Source organism: Telmatherina bonti (assembly GCF_933228915.1).
Source record: "Telmatherina bonti genome assembly, chromosome: 23".
Classification (NCBI taxonomy): Eukaryota; Metazoa; Chordata; class Actinopteri; order Atheriniformes; family Telmatherinidae; genus Telmatherina; species Telmatherina bonti.
The window spans coordinates 21,898,027-21,921,749 of NC_136632.1; the positions used below are offsets into that span (position 1 = coordinate 21,898,027).

General features: G+C 38.3%; 2 protein-coding genes across 3 annotated transcripts in view; both read left to right on the top strand.

Annotated features, from left to right (window-relative positions):
• On the top strand, positions 1 to 7,623 carry ssbp1 (single-stranded DNA binding protein 1). Its single transcript, XM_079263364.1, has 7 exons — positions 1 to 84; positions 1,287 to 1,335; positions 2,157 to 2,214; positions 2,927 to 3,067; positions 3,549 to 3,636; positions 6,278 to 6,366; positions 6,459 to 7,623. Exons 2-7 carry the CDS (start codon positions 1,312 to 1,314, stop codon positions 6,494 to 6,496), a joined length of 438 nt encoding a protein of 145 aa, XP_079119490.1. The 5' UTR covers positions 1 to 84; positions 1,287 to 1,311; the 3' UTR covers positions 6,497 to 7,623.
• Positions 7,624 to 9,032: 1,409 nt separating this feature from the next.
• Positions 9,033 to 23,723, top strand: part of creb3l2 (cAMP responsive element binding protein 3-like 2) — a 39,317-nt gene continuing 24,626 nt past the window's right edge. For both annotated transcript variants that reach the window (XM_079262996.1, XM_079262995.1), the window contains exon 1: positions 9,033 to 9,408. In XM_079262996.1, coding sequence (XP_079119122.1) covers positions 9,310 to 9,408 — 99 coding nt within the window. In that variant the 5' untranslated portion in view covers positions 9,033 to 9,309. The remainder of the gene's footprint in view (positions 9,409 to 23,723) is intronic.

The following is a 23,723-nucleotide window of genomic DNA, read 5'->3' on the forward strand; positions in this document are numbered from 1 at the left end:
AGACGGACCGGAAGCAGCGTGAGGTTACTGAAGTCTCATTAGAAAACATACATCTACGGACAGTTTAACCTGCTCCTGTCTCCTGTAAGTCGTACATTTGAAACATTTTTCCACAGACACGTTTACGTTTATTTGGCCTGACTTGTAAACAAATGATAATGGGAATATTATTTTTTAAAAGCTTATTTCGCGTCTACACGCAGTGGCGGGAGAGTCCCGAGGCCTCGTTTCTGCTCTTCCACAACGCTGCCTTTATTTTCCAGTTGTTTATCTTTTTCACAAGTTAGTCTGGTAATAAACACACAGACTGTATAAATCATGTTAGCAGACATTTCATTGGGTTTCTGAAGAAAACAACCCTTCTTCTCTTTGCGACTTACTTACAGAAGTTGGATTTAAACTAAAATAAAAGGGACCAGGTTCCAATTCAGAAAGTTATTTTGTTAAACAATGATGACAGTAAAAACATATAATGAAACCAATTAAACTAGTCTGTCATAATGTCATGTTTCAAAAGTTTTAAGACGATTTACTTGGAATTGGATTTGTTTTAACATTTATCAGAAGTTTGCCTCTTTAGTTGCATAATATCCTTCTTTTCCAACAATGATGAACTTGATAGCTTTTTTCTCTCTATCATTATCATTAGTGTTTGTTAGGGGTGGGAAAATCGGGATTTTTTTTGCTTCACATTTTGACGTTAATGACGTTGCTGCATCAGCTCTGCGTTTTACTTTATATTAAGAAAAGAATAAAAAAAAACAAACAATTAAAATAATCTAATGCTGTATTGTAATTCAGCTTGAGCTCCAACTCCTGTTAATATTCTTTAACCAGGTTGAAAGCTAAACAGCCTTTGCATTTATTGTCTTTACCATTTTTGTGTCATGTTTCCACACAGGAATGTAGATGAACTTTGAATAAAAAGGTGAAAGAACAGCAAAGAGTCCTGCAGAAAGTTCAACTTTCTGCTTTAATTTAACACTTGATGGTTCTGTGCTCTTTCCGTGCTGAGTTAACTTTCCTTGGACATCAGTTTTGTCCTCTGAAATTTAAACCTCTCTTTTTTTTTAAGCTGAAATTATGACGTCCAATCTGCTGTAGGATCGCTTTACGGTTATGCATGCTAAGCAGAAATGTTTGTCTGGTATTATTGAGATGTATTTTACTCTGATAATGCACTAAACATGCTGTTTATTTATGCTTTTTGTATCTTAAAGTTAATGTTTTCAGGATAGTCACAGTTTATTTCCCCTGACTTTTTTTCCTCTCTTTGTGTTGTCCAGGTCAGTTTTCTGCAACACAGAGAACATGTTGAGAAGTGCCTCAGCACAGGTGAAGACATAAATGTGTCTTTCTGAAAAATATAACTGATTTCAAAATGGTATTATTCTCAAATTATTACTGTTAACCCCCAAATAGTTTGGATTAATGTTGAAGAAAGTGTGTTATTGTTTCTAGTTTTATCATAATGGCTCATTTCTATGGACATTCTGTCATGAACAACACTTGCAGATCAATGAACATAGATAAGTAGATAGATAGATAGTTTTGTCAATGCCAAAAAGAAAAAGGGAATGAAATAAAATTGAAACAGCAAAATAAATACAATAAGATAAAGTAAAATTTGGCTACAACAGAATAAATGAGATGAAATAAAGTACAAAAAATACACTGCTCACAAAAATAAAGGGAACACTAAAGTAACGTTTTAGAGCTGAATGAATGAAATATTTTTATTAAATACTTTGTTCTTTCCATAGCTAAATGTGCTGACAACAAAATCACACAAAAATGATCAATGAAAATCAAATGTATCAACCCATGGAGGTCTGGATTTGGAGTTATACTGAAAATTAAAGTGGAAAAACACTACAGGCAGAATCCAACAAAGTCAAAATGAGGCTCAGGAGTGTGTGTGGCCTCCGCGTGCCTGTATGACCTCCCTACAATGCCAATTTCACAGAAGTGTGGTTGACTTGGAGTTACATTGTGTTGTTTAAGTGTTCCCTTTATTTTTTGAGCAGTGTATTATACCAGTATATTTGTATGATATAGATATTTGAAAAGCCTCCTAACTTTATTTAAGGCATTTGCAGGAAGATACATCTTCGTAGAGAAAGTATTTTAATATTACTTTTTGTAATTTCTCACAGATCTTCAGACAGGTGGTGAGAAACAGAAGTACAGACACAAACCTCATCCTGGAAAGATGTAAGTTGATCTTAAAGTGGACATTTTTTTATGTCCTCTTTTTCCTTCAGTGTTTTATATTTTTTGTTTGTTAATGTTAAAAATCTGCAAGATTAGAAAGCATTACATCAGTACTAAAGCCAGTCCTTCTTTCCAACAGAGGATAATAATGCTGCTGGAAGCGCCTTGTTGTAGTTTTAACGAAACATCTCCAATCTGATTTACTCAGCAGCTGACTAAACTCAGTTTCATTAGTTGTATAGACTGCAAAGCATCCTTCTTCAGAGATATTAAGCACCTTAAAAGTGCTGTTTATAATAGATTTTAAGTTTCAAACAAACCTCTCAGCCCACCATGATTTAATCAAGTGCATGATTTACTGGGATGTTAACAAATAGGTTGTGGATTTGTTCCTTTACTGCCCCGTACGCCAGATGTAGTCGGGAAGAAACAGTAAACATCTGTGGACAGTGAAGACCTGAACTTTCCCTGATGGGGACTGTGTTCATCGTCCTCATTTACGTTAAACGTTGATTTATATTACAGTTTGATCTTCCAACATAAAACAGCTCAGCTTTGTTTAGACTAGATGTAATCTTTTTATCCCCATCAAGACACACTGTGGCTTATTAAAAGGTCAATGAAACTTCCTGCTTGTTTTTGTTTTGTAACATTTACATAAAACGTGAACAACAAATAAGGTCGTGATTCTCAGTGTAATCCCTCCTTTCAGCCATAAACCGCGTGCAGCTGCTAGGACGAGTTGGTCAGGACCCGGTGATGAGACAAGTGGAAGGCAGAAACCCTGTCACCATCTTCTCGTTGGCAACCAATGAGATGTGGCGCTCTGGAGATGGAGAGACGAGCTCAACAGGTTAGACATCATTTAAATCCCAAATACAAATGAGTGTGTCCTTTTATTCCATCAGATCATTTCCCTTTTTTTTTTTTTTTTCTCTTTTTCTCATAATCACTTGGATTGTTGAATTCACTGCTGTGCTGCGCCCTGTTTATTCTGATGTAAGCATCACTTTCAGCCACTAGAGGCTGTCAGAGAACTTCTACTCATGATCGATGACTGCTGCTGGAGTTCAGGGTTTCTGTCCAGAGAGATGCTCGTTCTTCAAATCAGCTGTTTTACATGTCGCTCTGCTCAGTATTCACCCAACCTTCATGCTTTATTCATTATCTTCACCAGAAATTATAACTAATGGGACAGAAATGCAGAAAGTTTACTGAAGTTTGTGTTAGAAATATGTTTTTGTTGAAGGTTTGACATATTTTTCCTTTTCAGAACTATTCCAGATATCTGTTTTGTGTATCAAGACTGAGTCTGCTTCTTTTTTTAAATGCAGGTGACGTCAGCCAGAAGACAACATGGCATCGTGTGTCAATTTTCAAACCTGGTCTGAGAGACGTGGCCTACCAGTACGTCAAGAAGGGGTATGTTCAGTCATGACAGAGGACTTCACAGAGAAAATACTTATTTAGTTTCATTGATTTTTATGGAATTGTTTTAATAAGAAACACTTCACAAAAATGGTCATCGAGGTTCCTTTTTCTAACTATCTGCCCATCGCTGCATGGAAAACTAAAAGTCATGATTGCAAGCTGCATGTTTTTGTATTCTTTAAGCCTGTGCTTGGTGTTGCTGTTGTATGTGCACACCCGGCTACAAAAGCTCATTAGTTTCCACATTTATACCACCAGCACATGGCTGACATGCCTGCAGCCTGGGATTTCTCACACTGAGCCAAAAACCTCTTTGTATTTAAATCGTAGCAGCGCTGACCCTGAAGTATTGTTCTTACTTGGGATGCACCGATACCAGTATCGGTATCGGCTCAATACCAAGCGTGTGTACTTGTACTTGGTATTAATAAAAGTGTACCGATACCACAACCGATACCACACCAGTCAAGCTAGCGCAGATGTTTGATGACATGCTTCAGACATGTTTAAATGTTGAAATGTGATATTTTTGTTCCACTAAAACACCGATCCTCTCTGTTAATTCAACAAGAACCGCACTCAATATACTAAGACAAGAGGAGAGCCGCCACCCCCCACAAAAAGCGTTGCCATGCTACGTATCCTGCTACGTTGCCAAATCAGTAACATTCAGCTTTTTAGCAAGGAATCGTTATCCTAAATATTGCACGGAGTAATGGCATTCTTATGCAACAGTATATGGTGAAAATACAATAATGCCTCCAGAATGTGGGAGTTTCTTTTTCAATATATATACGGAGCTACAGACGGAGCAGCTCTTTGGAAAAGCTCGGTGCAGCTAAAATCAGCCAAAACTGGCAACTGTGACAGGGTCAGTTAGGGCCGTTAGGACAGCAAAGTTTCTGCAAGCAGCCTGCAGCTCTTGTTTGTGGAGAGAACTGCAGCGTTGAGGATCATAATGACCTGTTTAGATAGCATTTTCAGAAAGCCAGTGGCTGCTTCACGAGTCGCAAGTCAAGCGTCAGTGAGACGCATGCGATGAGGAACACGGCACTAAAAGCGAGATCTTTGTTTCAAAACCACACATTTATAGTTGTATTTAGGTAAAATGTACCAAATCAAAATAAAACCTGTTAAAATTGTTAGATCTGTAATGATATTATATTTGTATTGGTGAGGTAACTTCAGAAAGGATGGGTCATTTATTACAACCTAATGAAATCTTACACATTTATAACAGCAATAATAACCATAGTCACAATAATGTTCATATAAACAGACTTGATATCGGCAAATATCAGTATCAGCAGATATTCAAGCTTCAGAAATCAGTATCAGATCAGAACTCCCAGTTCTTACATCTGCTGACTTCATGCTGCATCTTGTTACTTCACCCAACCTGCCTGGGATCGTGGATGTTTTACACACAGGAACAGGAAATAGTGGCATATTTGTTAATGGTGTGGCCTACATGGTTGAATATTTACACATAATCTCTCATCACAGTAAACAAAAGATGCACAGCTGTTCATGTAAAATAATAAAGATAGGAAAGACAAAATTCTTGTCAAATATTATGAATGTAATTGCTCCTTGGCTTGTCACTCTGTGTTCAGGAAAGAAACTTTACCCTGGTCAGATACGTTAGTAACTATCCGATAAGAGGACTCAGGAGAAATACTGAGGGTTCAGTTCAGTTTATATTTACTAGGGGTGGGAAAATCGAATTAAAAAATAAAAAATCTGCAATTTTTTTGCCTCACAATTTTAAAATCGATTTTTTGTTTAAAAAAAACAAAACAAATTTTTTTGTTCAAATAAATAAATATAATCCATTTCAAAATCTTTGTCATTTTTATTGTTTTTTATTGATCTTTTAACTTGTCATCTTGGGCATTATAGCAGCAGAATGCTGGTCTGGCTTCTGTGTTGTTTTTCCCAATTGAAGTGAAGAAAAATGACGAGCAAATAAATAAGTTTTATACATTTTTTTGCTTTTAATTTACAAAAATTATCAATGTCGAAGAATTGTGAGAATCGAATCGGCACCCAAAAAATCGGAATTGAATCGGATTGGGACAAAAGCATATCGTCACAGCCCTAATATTTAATGTATTTCATCAGGTCACATCGTCGTCTCAGAACCTGTCACAAACAGGTTCGTTTTAATCCAGTGAAATCTGCAGTTAATGACATGTAGATGCATGTGTGCGCTCAGTGCCACCAACCAACCACAGAACCAAATTCTCCTGGATTAAATATGATGTCAACATGTCAGACTCCTGCATCTTTATTAAAAGACTTTAAAGGAGCAATAAGTGAAAATGTGTGAATGTTGCTGTCGTGTTCTAACAAGGTAACGTCAGATTCTGTTTGTTTTGGTGGAGAATGTTTTGCTTCTTTCTCTGCCGCTTGGTTGGGAGAACACGCGGTGCCATAGCTCGCTTCCTGGAGCCTTTTATAGCAACAGAGGGCTGCGAGAGGACGCGGCAGTTCACATGAATGTACATGAAGGTGTAGCTGGACTGGCTGGTAACCACGGAGCTAGAAATCAACACAGATGGACGATATGTGATGTCATAATATGATTCAGATGAAATTCGCTTTTTTGCTAAACATTTGTCTTTTTCAGGTCAAGGATTCTAGTGGAGGGAAAACTGGACTATGGAGAATATGTAGACAAGAACCAAGTCCGACGTCAGGCCACCACCATCATCGCAGGTCAAATTAAACACGCTCAAGCTCAGGCAACTGCTTTTCCATCAGTACAAAAGGAAAAAAAAAATCCACGTCGCTGTTTTTTCTCTCCGCAGACAACATCGTCTTCCTGAGCGACAACGTGAGAGACTGAACATGAAAGACCCTCCTCTTCCTCTCCAATCACCGTGACAACTTCTTTTTGTAATTTCTCATTTGTATAAAAGTGAGACTTGAGGACACCAAAGTAAAAACTGTAAGAAGAGAGAAAAAAAAACTGGCTGCTGGTGGAAATGAAGATTACGAGACGCAGAAAGAAACTTCCCCTCTTCTGTGATTAAAATATACTTTGATCACTATAAGTGTACATAGCAGTTACAGACACGCATAAGCTCTTGTTTTGTGTCTTCAGGTTTATTTTGTTTTAATGTAAGATATTACAAAGTAAATCCCTCCAACTTGCATCAAAATGTTTCTTAAAATTACTTTGAGACTCTTTGAATAACTTGCTTCAGAGATACTACAATTTCTGTTTTGCCACGTTACAGATTTACTGTACATGTCCATTTTAGACATTTACCCTGGGTGTGTTGTTCGAACATCTAAAAGTTGCTCATTTAAATCTAAATGGCCCTTTTCAAGTAAAGTATGTATCTGCCAAGATATAAAGGATCTGTTCATGATTTTGGGTTTAATCATGCTGCTTTCTGTCTCATCTGTGAGTTTACAGCTGATTAATCTGTGAGATAAAAAGGATGAACACATGAAAATCACCAGATTGAGTTTTGGTGCGACTTGTTGTAAATCCCCAGTTTGCCTCAGAGTTACACAAGTAACTAAATGCACTAGATGTATCGTGTGACAGCTGCTCCAGCCTGTTTGACCTCAAGATTTACAAGTCCTTTCTTTTAGGAAACTTGGTATCATTACTTTTTCACTTGTGAAAGTATTTTCAGCTCCTGTCATCTTTAGGTTTGACCTGATGACAAATGTCTTCTTTCTTGTAGTCTTATCATACAGATACATAATTAAAGGTTGTTGAGCTGAAAAGTGCTGATGCCTGAAGGACTTATAACTTTTTTTTTTTTTTTTAAAGTCTCATTTAGATGAAATGCCTTTAAAGTCTCTTTCATGTTTGCAGCATTTTTGTGTAAAGTACCTCCTTTTTCTGCCCTGTCACTCTTGTATGCATTTCATTTCCTTCCTGGACTGACAGGTTCATTTTCACAGCTGTTAGGTTTTTTTTTTCTGTAACAGTTTGAAGAATTTTTGGCATGAGTACTATGATCTCTGTATTTTGTTTCTTAAGAAAAAGTTTAATTCACCTCCACATGGTTTATTTAAATTTCATAAAGCACATGCAAAATTAAAGCAATGTGTTTAGTTTTCAAATTAAATTGGCTTAGAGAATAGTGAGTGTTTGCACAAAATACATGTATATTAATTTATAATCTGTTTTAAATATGTAAAAGTACATGTATTAGCCTTTTAATGAACTAATATGGAGTCTTAATAGATTGGTTATTTCTCTGATAGCAAGAGGCTGGTTTAAGTGAAGGTATTCTTGGCCTAAAGTGATTGGCTGCATGAATTCAATACGTCTATACTGATTGGCTGTGTGGCTTGTCAATCAAAGACCGAGGGCGGTCCTAAGTTGCATGATCAAACGGTCTTTAAACTAAGGCGCTGTCTGATTGGTCAGATGGATACATTTGGGTGGGGCTTTAAGTTGTAAACCTGTAGATTCATTTCAGTCACGACAACAAAAGTTAGGCCGGAAATGAATGACTTTTCATCAAAACAAATTTTAATTAGATTAAAAATGCTTTAAATTGATGCTTCACAAGTAATGACTAACAACTATTGCATTTAATATGAGGGATTAAAGATAAAAAATAAATCACAAAAAGTCACCCGATTTTATTATAATTAATTAAATCTACATTTACCAGATTCTTCAAGAAAAAAAAAATTCACATTGTAAAAAACAAAACACTAGAATACTACAATATTTTTAGGGCTTTAAACACTGATTTTGTTTTTACAAGCCTGTATATTTATTTGATATTATGAATGTTTGATCTTTGTAGTTAACTTGTCAAAACTGTTCCTTAATATCCACCCCGATATTGAAGCTCATATTTGTTTTAGAAGTATTTTGATCGACAACTTTTTAAATTCAGTTTTCCCATCAACCCACTACTTTTTCTGAGAACAAATTCAATTTATTATTTAAAAGTATAAATTATTACTTGCACTGAATATTTTTCCATTGTTAAACCAGATCAAATCTTTAATATTATTATTTGAAACAACTCACCCCTGACTTTAGATACTATTTGTAGTCACTTTTGAAACCTTGTTGATCAATGATAAATGTTTTACTTTGAAAGTTTTGACCGGAAGTTGGACATAGCAAATTTATCTTTTTTTCTATTTAAAAAAAAACCGTAGCGTCTTATATTATACGTTTAAACTATTTTAGTGTTTGGGGTTTATTTTACTGTATAATAACGCTTGTTTTTAAAGCGATTGATTTGATAAATTTTGTGAATTAAGTCGCTATTTTTACCTTTCTTATTTTCATCTCCGTGGCTCCGCCCACATTCCTGTCTGTCTGGGCCGAGACGAGGAGGAGGAGGAAAGAAAAAGGAAAAGAAGCAGCAGAAAACTGTCTGTGGACCCTGAACCAGAACGGAGATGATAATAAACAACCACAACATTATTTGCCAGCCTGAATCTGACCGCTGCAACAAGCGTCCATCATTCTTCCTCTGAACCAGCTAGACGTGTTTCTCATTCCTGAATTTATTTCCTTTAACTCCCACAAGTTGTTTGAAACTTTTTTTTTTTTTTTGGTTCAAGCTGAGTTTGCAGCGACTGCATAAGCAACAAAACTCTGCTGAGTTTATCTCCTGGAGCTTTACAACAAGTACAAGAGCAAAGAGTCCGGAGGTGGAGGAAGTCATGGAGATTCTGGACAGCAGTGAACCATTTCTGCACTGGGACAGGAACCTCAGCGAGCTGTCTGAGGCCGGGGAGGTCGACTGTGTGCTCTACACAAATGTAAGTTATCGATTACGGATGGGGGGGGGTAAAAGGAGACATATGAGTGATCGATCAGGGCCTGTTGATTTGCTGCAGCCCCTGACTGGAATGATCATCTTTATCTCACTATGATGAGGATTTAACAGGCAGTGAGGAGGAGGGGGAGGAGGTGTGAGTGTGTTGCCTTGCTCTCCATTCACACCTTGGAGTCCAGGATGCTGCAGATGTGTCCTGTGGGAGTTTTTATTTTCTTCCTCCTCCTTTTCCTCCTTAAAAAAAAAAGGTAAATGAGTTTTGGACATTTTCCTCTGATTATATATGTACCCCACTACGCAGTGCTTTAATAAATTATGTTGCATTGTCATAATATTCTGCCTTGCAAGTTTAATATGTATACAGAGGATGTGAAAATAGCCTTTTTCTTTCTTTTTTTTTTTTTTTTTTTAGAGCGTATTGTACTCCATTTTATGCTGCTCATTTATGGTGCAATACTAGTAAAGGTAAAATGAAAAGGCTTCAGGTGGCATTTTACGATGCTTTTAGAATATTGTTACTTCCAAGATGGCCCAGTTCAAGTCAGATGCTTGTCTCAAATAATGTTCCTACTTTTCAAGCTGTGTTGATGAATTTCATGTATAGATTTATCTGTCAATTAAGGAAGTCAAAAAATGTAATTGTAATGGTTATGACAGAGCCAAAATGAAGTGACACAAGGTATTTCACCTGTTTTTAGAAGCACTGGAATGAATGTCTGTCTCTACAGATGTTTTATTATGTGTGTATATATGTGTGTGTTTTTGTTTGTTTTTTTTTCTTTTTTTCTCTTTTATTATTAATTACTGATATGGACCAATGTGTCTAGTATAAAGATTATTATTATTAATATTATTATTATTATTATTATTATTATTATTATTATTATTATTATTATTATTATTATTATTATTAATAATAATAATAATAATAATACTAGAATTTTTAGTAGATCATACGTTTAGTCAAATGCTTAAAAATGAGTAGTATAAAACAAATAATTAAAATACAGTTTAAAACTTGAACTATGTGTGACTGCAAATAATGAATTTATTTAATTCAATAAAATATCCAATAGAAAACATAGCTTTTACAAGACCTTACAATCCTCCCTGGTCATGTGGAACAACCTTGTTAGTCTAAGCAGCAAGCTAAAATCCAAATATTTTTACTTAAACCTGTCCTCCTGCTGCATAAAACACAGAAAACAAGACATTCAAGCTCTCAGTGCTGGAAACTGAGGACATATGAGAAAGAATTTTAAGGCTTTTCTCTCTAATAACTTTCTTTCAAAGTTTCAAACTTATAATTTTTTAAATACATATAATTTAATTTTCAGAAAAGGTGCACACAGTTTCCTATTTTCTCATAGCGCAAATATATTCTAAAGAAATAACAATTAAGAAATTTTAATTAGGTGTTTGCATGGCCTTATGAATTTTTTTTTTCCAGAAGTATAATTTCAGGTTGAATAAAGGAGAGATTTAGATTGCAGAGTTTAATTTATACCAGAACAGATGAGCTTTTCTGTGTTGTTATGGATGCACTCTATATTGTTATATACGTTAAGATACAAGTGATATATTCGTGTAAAAGTAGACTAATAGGTCCGAGGTAGAAATAGGTCCGACACATGCAGCGTCTCCTGGCAGTAACATGAACCCTGAATTTAAAGGTCTTTACTTATGTAACTTGAAGTGGATTTCCAGCCATTTGCTTGCCTTGGGAATGCTCTGAGCCAAGAGGGAAGTCTGAGGGATGGAGAGAGTGAAGTGTGGAAAATATGCGCATACTTGTGTGTGGAAATGATGAGAGGAGCGACTGGGTTCACGAAACGAAAAAAAACAGCTGGCTGGCAGGACAGAAATCAGACACCACAGAGAGCAAATGAGGTCTGAGGACACACACTCATTCTCATTTTCTCCAGACTTACTTCACTCTTCAACCGCAGCATCTTCATGCTGCCATTAAAAGCTTTACCATGTGAAGATTTGCTTTTTGTGGCTGTGTGAACAGATTTGTCTCCACGCCAGGCGCACATACAGACTCCTGCAGGTAAAGACTTGTTTTGGAACCATTTCTGAAGTGTTCGTGCTGTGAATCTTGCTGCTTTTTTAAAGACCTGAGGCTACATTCCCTGTTGAATCCCAGCTGCTCCTGTGAAAAAGCAGATATGCTGTAAGATAAGGACAAAGGCTCATTGGTCAGCTTTTTTCTTGATGGGGGAGAGCAGGAAAATCATAAGATTTTTGCTCACAAGACTTCAGCAGCTAAAGAAACTTTAATCCGGAAATTGTTGAAAACCAAAAAGAGAAATATTAGATAGTTAAATGAATGAAAAGAACTGAAGTAAGACTCAGAATGAATAATAGGAAATGCTGAATGTGCAAATTAGTCACTGATTCCTCAAAAGTAAAACAAGTCTCAAAGTTTTCCTCTTGATGCAGATGTCAAGAGAAGATCTTTAACTACCTATACTTGGCACATTTTATACTTTAGTACTGAAGACAGGACCACTGGCTTATTCAGGCTGGATGTGGAGATTTAGCAACTTCATAAAAATTTCTTGATTTATTTTCGTGTGACCAGGAAAAAAAAGTAAAGCAAACACTGCACACCATACGAGATAGGTCACATTTCCAAGCCAACAATCTGTTTGTTCATGCACACATTTCTGCTTGCTGTTTTGGGCATTTTTCATAAAGAAATGGGAACAAATGATGGGTACTTGCAGCAGGCTGCTGGTAACATGTCTAAAAATAATATTTTAAATGGCTTCATTGCTAAGTTGTCTGTTCTGTGCAGACACAACACTGGTTCAGTCCTTTGAGTCAGGAGCCTTTTTTTTATGCTGGAATGATTCATAGGTCTGTGTTAAATGGTTTAACAAACAAAAACACATTCAAGTATAAAGGCTGAGAAGACGGACTGGACTGAAAATGAGAGAAAAAGCAGCCATTGTCCTAAGAAAAAAAGATGGTACTGAGCATTATATGTTACTAAATAGCCACATTTGGTTCATTTCTCCGCAATCTTCTTCTTCGTTTTTTTGACGATATCGCTGTGAAGGCGATTAAAGGTCCAACGTGTGCGATGTAGTGACATCTGGTGGTGTGAAATGAAAACTGCAACTTCACACTCAGACAAAATGCGTTTTGAGCATCAAAAGCGCTCAAAAAGCTGAACGCTCGATGCCGGTCACTTTTGTGTCCGACGCCCAAAACGCTCCCAACGCTCCTGCCGCGTCTGCCGCTTGTGTGTCTGGAGCGAGCGGCAAACGCGGCGGAAAAGAGAGGAGGGAGGCGGCGCTTTCCTTCCGGTCAGTTTGAATGATGGCGGATTCAGTAGAGATATGGCATGGTTTTATTTAATAAATAAAGCTAGAAGACGTTGTTGTATGGCAGTGATAGTCAGTGTTAATGCAACAAGAGCCACACTCAGCAGAGAGCCGCCGCCACCCCCAAACAAAGCGCTGTTAGGCAACGTATCCTGCTACGTTGCCAAATCAGTAACATTCAGCTTTTTAGCAAGGAATGGTTATCCTAAGTATTGCACGGAGTAATTGCATCTCAGCCCCGTGTCTGGGTTCACCACAGGAATCCTCCAGGAGCTGCGAGCTGATTGCTCTGATTGGATGACGCCCCACGTCGAGCGGCCAAAGTTCAGCTTTGTCCATCTCTGGCTTTTGACGCGCGTTCGAGCTTAAAAAACTTCTTAAATTTTCAGCACGTTCTGCGCGGAACGCCGACGCCAAAAACGCTCAAAACGCGATGCAAGAGAGCTCGACGCCCCCTTGTCGCGCCTCCCCATAGACTTTACATGGAAACCTGCCGCTCTCGACGCTCAAAATGCGTTTGGTCTGAACACACTGTTAGCCTTTTCCTTTTCAGTTTTCAGAAAACTTTGCATTACGGTGTGTTCACACCAGACGCGTTTTGAGCATCAAGAGCATCAGGTTTACATGTAAAGTCTATGTCTATACACGTGCTGAAAATGTAAAAAGTTTGATAAGGTTGACGAGCGGAACGCGCCACAAACCCAGAGATGGAAAATCCGAACTTTAGTCGCATGATGCGGGGCATCAACCAATCAGAGCGATATACGTCACGGCTCATTTTTCAGCGGGAGGAAGTCGAAAATGGAGGACAAGCTAATTGTTTTGGTATGTGCAAAGCCAGTTGTCTATGACTGTTCACATTGTTATCATCGTGATAGGAGCAAAAAGGACCTTGCCTCGCCCTACGATGACGTTTTCTAGCTTAATTTATTAAATAAAACCATGCCGCTCTCTACTGCATCCGCCATCATTTAAACTGACCTGAAGGAAAGCTCCGGCTTTCCCCCCTCTCTTTTCCGCCGTGTTTGGCGCTCGCTCCCGACAAGCGGCAAACGCGACAGGAGCATCTTGGGCGTTGGACACAAAAGTGACCGTTTAGTGACCAGCAGCGAGCATTTAGTCTGGTGTGAACACACCATTAGATGGGAAAATCTGGTTCGACATGTACAATGCTACAACAGTAAAACGGAAACGCTTTGTGGCATTGTGACAGCTTGCTTGGTGTTTTTGGTGGGTAAAACGGCTTTCGGAGTGAAACAAGGCGAGTCCTGTCCGTGTACTTGTGCATTCAGACCCTGTTTAACACATTGAATAACTGGCTAACCATGTTATGTTTGTGCAGCAACATTTTTTTTATTTATTTGGTCTTGTGAAGCAAACCTAGTTGGATATTTATGCCATCAGTGAAGATTCAGAGGTTACATGAACCAAATAATTAATGGTTAGCATGCAATGCTTCTGCTGAGGTTCCTTTATAAAGACACATCTGGGTGTGTCGCTTCACCGCCCTCTACAGGTCTGGCATGTGTACTACAGCCTTTCTGGTCATATTTACGTTTCCCCTGCATGGAGATTGTCGTCATTTTGCTGTTGTGTAAAAAGTCTAGCATCTTGTGTGTATATATTGTGATGTAAACAGGCCCTTAGAGCAAATAAAGCAAACTGTAAGATCTTTGCAAATAATTTGTTTGTTTGGATCCTTTTCTACGCTGATGAAATACAGTTAATACAATCAGTTTTTATTCACCGATTGGAGTAAAATATTGCACACAGGGTTGTAAAAATCCAACAATCTTTTCAAGAAAACCAAATATTATGATGCAGAAACAGAAAAAAGTGTTGAAAATTCATACTAATCAGGGGTTTTTTTTCATGTTAAAGAGGATTTCTGCATTTTGTTTGTGTGTGTGTCTTTATATAAAAGTTGTCACACATAAGCCCACTGCATCAGTACTCAAAGGCCAGGTTGTGTTAAGCATAATGTATGAATATTATTTACATAGTAAACTATGAATAGTGTGTGTGTGTGTGTGTGTGTGTGTGTGTGTGTGTGTGTGTGTGTGTGTGTGTGTGTGTGTGTGAGTGGGGGGGGTGCATGAATGTGAAAACCAACAAGACGGTAGTGTTTGAATCTCAGGCGATTTGAGAGACAGACTGGACTCTTTGTTCCCCTCTCGCTTGTGGGTTGAGTCGTTCTCGCTGTCTCCTGGAGTGGTGTTCATTCACAGGATTCCTCACATCAGCGTAAACCTGAACAATCAGCAGCAGGATCAGGACCTTCAACCTAAACGCTGACTACTCCTATCAGTCCCTCCCATCCCCTCCCAGTCTCTGTCCTGCGAATGCCTTTATAATAATCAAGTTTCTCAAGTTTTGCAACGTGCAGGTGAAATATCTTTTTTTCATCTCCATTCATTGTGACAAGCCTTGAGTGAAACTGCAAAATAATAACAACAGATATTTCTGGTTTTGACAGTATGACGTGTTTTAAAACTCTTTCAAGGACGTTAAAAAGAACAAAACATAAACAAAACCTGCATTAAATAAGGGAGAGCTTGACTAGTTATTCAAGTCTTTTATGGTTTTCATTGAGGAGTAAACCAACAAAAAACAGCTTTCAAAAGTTCAGCAGGTGCCATTTGGGAAATAAGATGATTTGTGAATATCAGCAGCAGGAATTTAAATAGCCATAAATGACTCTTTTGGGTTTTAACAAGTTCCTGACAGAAATATTTGGTTATTTAGTTGCTAAATGCATCACTGTGCCCACCATCTGTTGTAATACCATCATTATAATACTTGAAATGAATCTCATTAAAAGGCAAAGTTGCAGTTTTTTTTTTGTTTTTATGCGTGCTTTGTAGAAGGTGTTACTTCACAAAAATCTCATTTGAACAAATTAATATTAACTTCTAATTCTTTTAATGCTCACTTTTATGTGGAGCCTCCACGGCCTCGCTGAGGAGGCGAGCTCGCACACGTTTGTTACACGTTTGCAGCCTGGGTGTGTAATTGTTCATATCTTATGCTAGTCACTAACAGGTTCCACTAGGGGGTGCATTAGAGAATTAATTTTGAAATCAAGACATAAAAAAATGACAGAGCTGAATCATAGCTGATAAGTCAGTCTCCTAAAGCACACTTGCTGTGACTTATCATTCGGACTTTCTGTTGTTTCTACTGGTCTAGGTACTTTAGTCTGACTTCTTAACCCTGTGATGGACTGGCACTCTGTCCAGGGTGTACTCTGCCCCTCGCCTGCTAATTGCTGGGATGGGCTCCAGCTTTACCATGACCCTGAAATGGACTAAGCCAAGGGGTGTCCAAAGGCGGCTCTCATGGGCCACAATCCTGCAGGTTTTTGCCGGAGTTTTTTCCTTCCCACTGTCGTCAGTGTGCTTGCTCAGGATGGGAGATTGAGTTGGAGCATCCAACTCAATCTGTTGGTTTCTTTATATAGGTTATTATGAATTGGCTTCATTATGTTTTATTTTCTGTAAAGCGTCTCGAGTTGGCATTGCTGTGATTTGACGCTATATAAATAAAGTTGAATTGAATTAAATTGAATTTTGATGTATCCCTGTTCCAACACACCTCACTTCCATTCATTGGATCCAACAGCAAATAAAGTTGTGCACAATGAACGGTTCATTTGATTCAGGTGTTTTGAAGCATGCATACATGGAAAACCTGCAGGATTAAGGCCTTCAAGCACCGGAGCTGGACAGCCCTGGACTAATGAATGAATGCATGGCCTTACTTCCAGTCAAATTTGTTTTGACTTTGTCGCTCATGGTTTTTTTGCACACACTTGCTCATAATTAGTAGCAGGTTAGTTGCTGTATTAGATCATATTAAATACAATTATTTTTCCCATAAAGGTCATGTGAGATGATACCTACCTACCCAATAGGAATATATTGACTTTTTCCTCATTAAATTTATTGGTATATTTTTTTTAAATCTAATCTTAATTAATATGGGATGTTTTGAGATGTTTATGATGGTTTTTTCCCTTCATATTATGTCCTACAGAGGCTTTCTCCTGTCAGCTGAGAACAGTTGTGAGTCTGTAGTTTGTGTTTAAACCGTGTTTCACAGTCTGTCCTGCAGGATTTGCAATGCCTGCCTTCATACTTGTACACAGATTTCTAAATGTCTTCCTTCCTCTGAAAATAAGGAATGGTGCAAGTTTGAGCAGGAGTTCATTGCAGGGTTATTTTAGTACATAGACTGGTGATGATTTGTGCTGACAAAGCAGTGTTTCTGGATCGCATTTTGGGAATTGCGCAACTCTGAAAGAATCTTGAATGAAGTGATGTTATAAGGGTCGCCAGGTGTAAGGTACCGTCTTTAGAGAACAAAATTTGCACTGCAAAAGAGACTTTAAGGAGCCTGAAGACCCCCAGCAAATCAATCCAGTCCAGTCCACTATATACGTGCAGTTAACACTTATTTCTGACCAGTCACAAAAGCAATTGATCTTTGAAGCTGTACTGCTCTCCAGTAGATAATACTGCAACGAAAACTGCCTTGTTACATCAGCAAGGGTCCAGTAGAATCCAGTAGAAAGTATTTTAACCATAAAACACGCTCCAGGTGGATTTTAAGAGGTTAAAAGAATAAAATGCACTCAAATAAATAAACAAATTAGGATGCAGCAAAGAAATTAGAAGAGTTGATTACACTATTAAAAACCAGAAAAAAATGACAAAAGAAAAAGACATTTTAAAAACATTAAATATACAAAATGTATGTTAATCACTAAAAGAATGGAAAAACTGAGATACACTATACACGATATAGTGAGACTAAAACTAAATCAAAAGACTGAAATGAACTAAAAGCAAGTGTAAGATGTGCTAAAAGAAATTAAAACAGACATGTAGAGCAACAAAAGTAATGCAGAGTGAACGTGATAACAGAGGCTCTTTTTTCCATTCAATAAATCAATACACCTTTTAAAACCAAACATGGCTTCAATTAAATTTGGAATGAAAAAGTGGGAAAAATAAGTAGAACATTATGTTATCTGCCCCTTTACTTTATGTTATCTGGGACAATACTTAATCAGTAATTGGATCAAGCAAAAAAAGAATAAATGAATAAACAGAGGATTAAAAATGCTACATTAATGGTGATGCCTTCTTAAGAAATCATTTGCATTTCTTTAAACCCCAAAAACTTCAAATTATTGAGCGTTAACAAAGTGATGGGAAAGATTTGTGTATAGAGACACAAATGAAGCATATCAGGATGAAGAATTGATACACAAAGAGAGAAAAGGACAAAGTCTGGCAGCAGAATGATGAAAACAAAAGCAAGATGCTGAAAAGAGACCAAACAAGGCGGAAAATTACTTCAAATGAAGCGATCATTTGGGTTAAAATCGTTTCTGAATAATTAATGTTGGCCAAATACAAAGAAAATACATCACATATCTGTCAGGGAGAGGGAGAGAGAGGGAGACTTCAGTTTAAGTTCATTGTACACGTGTTTAAACACTGAAATATCTGGCGTGGCGCCGAGCTCATTGAACCCGCTGCACCTGCATACCTGAAAGGTTTAAGATGCAGAGTGTAATTATTCAGCGCTCACTCCAGAGCTCGCTAACATAACACACAGCATACCTGCAGGGAAAAGCTCACCACTTTCTTTCACCTCTGCTGGAATCCACTGCTTTCTATCTGTCCTGATCTGGTGGCTCAGCACACACACACACACTCTGGTTAGTCATTTCATCCACTTGCACCAACACACACCCAGCGTGCTGAGTGTAAACAGCTTGCTCCATGTGCTCACAGTGCAGAGCCTGTTCTCCATCGGGGCAGGGCATCCTGCTCGTCGGTGACCTCGATCTGTCTCCGTCTGAATGGACCGTGTGTTTGTCTGTAACACCAGTGTCAGCGTGTGGGTCGGGACGCTCGTCAAGGACACACACACTCACACACACTTTCCGAGCAGCCCTGTTATAATGTTGAAATAACTTTACAAGCCTTCTTAGTTCAGGTTCAAGGTGCCTGCAGGATTTTTTTTTTTTAGTTTTGCAGGTTTCAACCGGATCAGCTGGTGTGTTTGGTCCCAGATGAAGAAACACACCTTTGTATGATGATGATGAAGATGACGGGGTTATTAATGCAGGTGTGGTGCTGGATCCTCAAGCTGTTTAAACACTGCTGCGGCGAAGTCACACCGATAAACACAAAGGGTTTAATGAGGTGACATAAAGGCTTTATTCACACATCACCAACTTCATTTTCTTGCAGTGTTTAGTAAGAAAAAGAGCATCAACAGGGCAGAGTAAGCAGGACTTCTTAAAGTTACTGACCAATCACAACAGACTCCGCAGTCTTTCTTTTTTACTGGAAATTGTACGTCTGCAGCTTCAACAACATCATAACTCTACATCCAGTTCCACAACCTGCTTATTTTCTGACTCTCATACATGTTTAATCTGTCAGCTGCTTTTATTACACATTAGATAAAGCTATTTATCTCTAATTGGAGACATTCAGGGTTGCATACAGCTGTGTGAGTTCCACCAGGGTTGGCTTGAGATCTACGATCTTGCAACCTTTCTCCAACACACCTTGTTTCCAGGTCTCTGCAGAGCAGAATGACACGGACGAGAGAATTAGGCGATTAGATTCAGCTGTATTGGAGAAGGGTTGCAGGACAGTGGCTCTCGAGGACCAGACTTGGGTGCCCCTGGTTTACACAGTATACACAGAACCCAACATCTAAACAGAACAGTGCAAAAAAAAGGATAAAAGCAGTTAAAAATACTGTAAAAAGCAACGCAAAGTGACAGAATACTTAAATAGATAGAAGTATGAGCATGTACAGTTTTGAGTTGGATACAGTTGGGGTTATTGTGTACAGGTATTGCACAGCGAGGAGCTTTGTTGTGGGTGGATGATCAGCACTGCTGGGAGCAGACCAGTGCTACCTTTCCGTCACGCACTGCGGATGAAGAATCCTGCTGCCAGTGCTGCTTTTGTCACAGTCTCATGCAGGGGATGGGAGGCACTGTCTGCCATTGATAACAGCTTTTCCATCATCCCTCTGACACCCACCCCTTCCACAGGATTGAGACTGCGGCCCATAACCATAGACTATATATAAAAAGATGGACGTAGCCTCCGTGACATCACCCGTAGGTTTCTGAAGAGCTGAAATTAATCGGGCTACAGCTAAGCCACGTTGTTAACTGGCTAAAAATTGCGGTTGTTCTATGTTCTTCTTTCTTGAAGACATGGTAGACCGGGTACCTGTCAATCAAAAGGACACGCCCCCAAATATGCCGAACTTTGAGATTAAATTACTTTTAAACGGGCGAGTTAGAAAAAATTTACTCCCCCCCACAGTTGTCATGAAGGTAAACCTGACCTATGAAACCAAAAATGGATTTTTGAACCAGGCTGTAAACATGTTTATTTCTGCTGTGAAGTTGGTCTTTTTAACATGGGAGTCTATGGGGATTCGCGCTCTTTCGCTCAGCCAGCCCCTAGTGGATGAGGGGGGAACTGCAGTTTTATACACTTCCACAGAGGCTTCACTTTAAACTACTGGAGGCTCCGTCCATCTTTGATATGGATGGTCTATGCTCAAGACAGAGCTGACCTTCTTCACCAGTTGGTTCAGTTTCTTTCTTTCTACCATGACTCTCAATGCAGCTTATACAGGATTTGTACCATGGAGATTGTTGAGTAAACGTCTGCCTGGAGTGTTTATGTGCGAACTGGTATCCAGTACTCAATGAATCCAGCATTATGTAGTCAGGTTAGTAGCTTTCATGGGTGGCAGATGGTTCACACATGGACACCAGGGACACATTTTTCTTTTAGTCAAATCTGATGCAACTTTTCTCTCAACTTTGAAAGCCGACTTGGACCTCGGTTTGCTTCAGGCAGGCGGCCATTTGAGAGCAAAGCAAAGGTAGTAATCAGTGCACGAGGGATCATTATGGGAAATCCAGAGGAGCCTTCATTCTTTGAGGCACAGCTAAATTTACCCCCCCGTCTCTTTCTCTACCCCCATCACATCTTTTTCTGCCCTTTCTGGTTGTAGCTGCAGCCCCTGTCATTGACTTCTATTCCCATAAAGGGTTTTAAAAGTGTATTTGTGGTTTGGAGGGTGTGGGTTTGATTAGTGTGTGTACACCCAGCATTTAGGCCTCCTTATATAGCTGCATCTTGTTGAAATGCAACTGGCTCACCACTTTTCATAATTCCACTGCTTTCTGTCCCTTTTGAAAAAAATGCTGCGATTTAATGGATTGTTAATGTTAAATCTGAGCTGCATTATGGGATTTTCTCCGTCTTATGGACTCTGAAGTTGTAAAATCAACTGAAGTTCAGTGGACTCGGCGTTTCCTGCTTGAGCTCCACTATTTCAGGTATTAAACATCAAAGTGTGTGATGCCTGTAAACTGCTTACTACACAGGATGAGATGCCTGAAACACTCAGCTTTGATGTCTTTTTGTTGCTCATAACCCTCCCTGCGGCTCGGAGTGTTAAATCAGGCCAGTGTAAGACTAAAACCTCTCCATCCGCTGTCTAGTTAGCCTTCCACCCCCTTCCCTTATCCGTTACTCCCATAGGGTGAAATGGGACGAGTCGGCTCCTGTGCAAAAAGCCGGAAACTTCGTCATGCTCAGGCTCCTGTGTAAAATATCTCCTGCTGTGTTTTCCTTCATATATTTCCTACAGATTCTCATTAAATGTTAGTTCCAACTCAAAGACACACCTTTGCAGACTTCTTGTTCATTGGTCAGGTCTTTTAGTCATAGCAGCATGCACAACGTGCGTTTTGGACACAAAGTACGACACTTTAGATGCACGCCTTCATCTCCACTTATTCCTCTTCCTGATGATGACATGGAGTCACCATCTGCTTTTCACCTGGCAGAAACCCTCCATTTGGTTTACTCACAAAAATCTTTAACTATTATAATTTGTCAACCTGCAGCAGAAGTTTATGGTCCAGGCATTACTACTGGTAACTGGGATAAGGGCTCATTTTAGCCTGATTTATGGGTGGTAACTCCTCTGCTTTGGGTTTGTAGGAAACTTTAAAGGAAACTAAAAGCGCAGATTCAGCCTAAGAAACAAGCTGTATAAATATACATATAAACATATTACAAATAAAATAAATAACATTACATTTAATCGGTTATCTAACCCATTGTTTCTCACATTGGTGTACACATAGTCCTTGGAGTATTTACAGTCATTCCAGAGTTATATAAGAAAATAAAAAAAACGCCATGCAAGGAAAGGTACACATGTACAGAACTAGTCAAAAGTTTGGACACACGTTCCAACTGGATTTATTGGGAAAGTGTGTCCAAACTTTTGACTTTTAGAATTTGTACATCAAAAATAACTTTTTGAGTACAAAAAGTTCCTCTAATCTTAATGTGAAATACTGTATTTATCTTTTTCCAGATACCTGATGATCAATTGTTTAGTCACTTTGTAGATCTGTCATTTTAAATGAATGTGTAAATGTATAAAATAAATCAAATATGTAGACATATTTATATCAGTTCAAGTTCATATCGCTCAAAATACAAAACAGAAATATAATGTATATAACAGAATTAAATATATTTAATACATATAAAGTTATTTAATTGATTTAAAAACTGGAAAAAATAGAAACTTTTGTGATAAATTTCTGAAAATATGAATTTAAAAGTTCAATAAATAAAACATATATAACAAAATATTAGTATAAAAAATATGTAAATGATTAAATGTTTCTGAAAATGACTGAAACTGCAGTTATTTTTCTCCAAATATAAGTTATTTGCAGCTTTAGGCGTGGATCTATCAGCATGCATCCCCCCCAGACAGCACTGCGAAGAAAGGAATTCAGATCAGCCGCACGTCCAGACAAGTTTCCCTGAGTGTCGGCCTGAAATCAGCCGCAGCAGAACTGGTACTGACCCAGATTTTACCCTGAACATCCAGCACTTCACACAAAACATACAGGAATCATCAGACATCATAGATAAACTCATTTCAAGGTGGGTTTAGCTTCAAGTCAATCCAAAAGCTTCTCTTTTATTTATTTATTTACTTTTTTATATACATAAAAAGCTTATTATTTTAGGATAAAGCATCATTAAGTGTGAGTTTCTGAGACGGGGTGAGCGAGTTCAGCTGGTGGGTGATGGTGTAATGGTCAGTGTGCAGACGTGGAAAAAGTTCTGCATGTGTGCGTAAGTGTGTCGACCCAGTTTTTAACAAGCAAGAGGTGGAGAAACAGCTGTGCACAAACAACACGCTCAGCCTGCATCCGACTAGAAGTTCAGTCTGTTTTATCTTCATTACGTTTCAGCTGTCACTTTGACCGATTTCTGTCCGTTTCCTGAAGATGCCAATCTTTCAAACAGTCGCTTTTCTCTGCATTTATCTTTTTGCCTTTAGAAGCAGCTGGATCTTGTAAGGTCCATGAAACAACTCCAAACTAGCAGACAGGTTTGCAGCCGTTCTGATGTACTTACAGGCAGCTTGAGGAAAAAGGAATGAAATTACACAACAAACACTGTGAGACAATCTTGCAACAGCTTATTTCTTCATTTCTTTTAGTTTGATACTCTTAATCTTCAGCTTCACTATGTTTGGTTGGTTTGAGGCTCTGAAACTGCTTGACTTGGCTTAAGGAAACGTGGTTGGGTTTACCAGTCTATTCAGTTCTGATCAGTCATTACATTTGATAATCTTTGGGAAATACACTTTCACAGTTTGAACCAGTGCTGAAAGTTGAGACTTCAGGCTACTTTTAGTGTTGATGCTACTGCTGAGGTCCTGACAAAATGCCAGAAGATGGTGCCGATGCAGATTAGCACATCATGAGCAAATAGGAGCACATAGCTTGTCTGACTTTATAAGAAAAGAACCAAAAGTTTCCCTGAAATGCTACAGAAAAATACTTCTGACATCACCAATGTCT

What these genes read in the sequence shown, in the direction of transcription:
- ssbp1 (XM_079263364.1), top strand. Translation starts at nt 1,312, where the DNA reads ATGTTGAGAAGTGCCTCAGCACAG. An exon ending in AAACCTCATCCTGGAAAGAT is followed by an intron (nt 2,215 to 2,926) that starts GTAAGTTGATCT and finishes CCCTCCTTTCAG; the next exon opens with CCATAAACCGCGTGCAGCTG. An exon ending in TGGAGAGACGAGCTCAACAG is followed by an intron (nt 3,068 to 3,548) that starts GTTAGACATCAT and finishes TTTTAAATGCAG; the next exon opens with GTGACGTCAGCCAGAAGACA.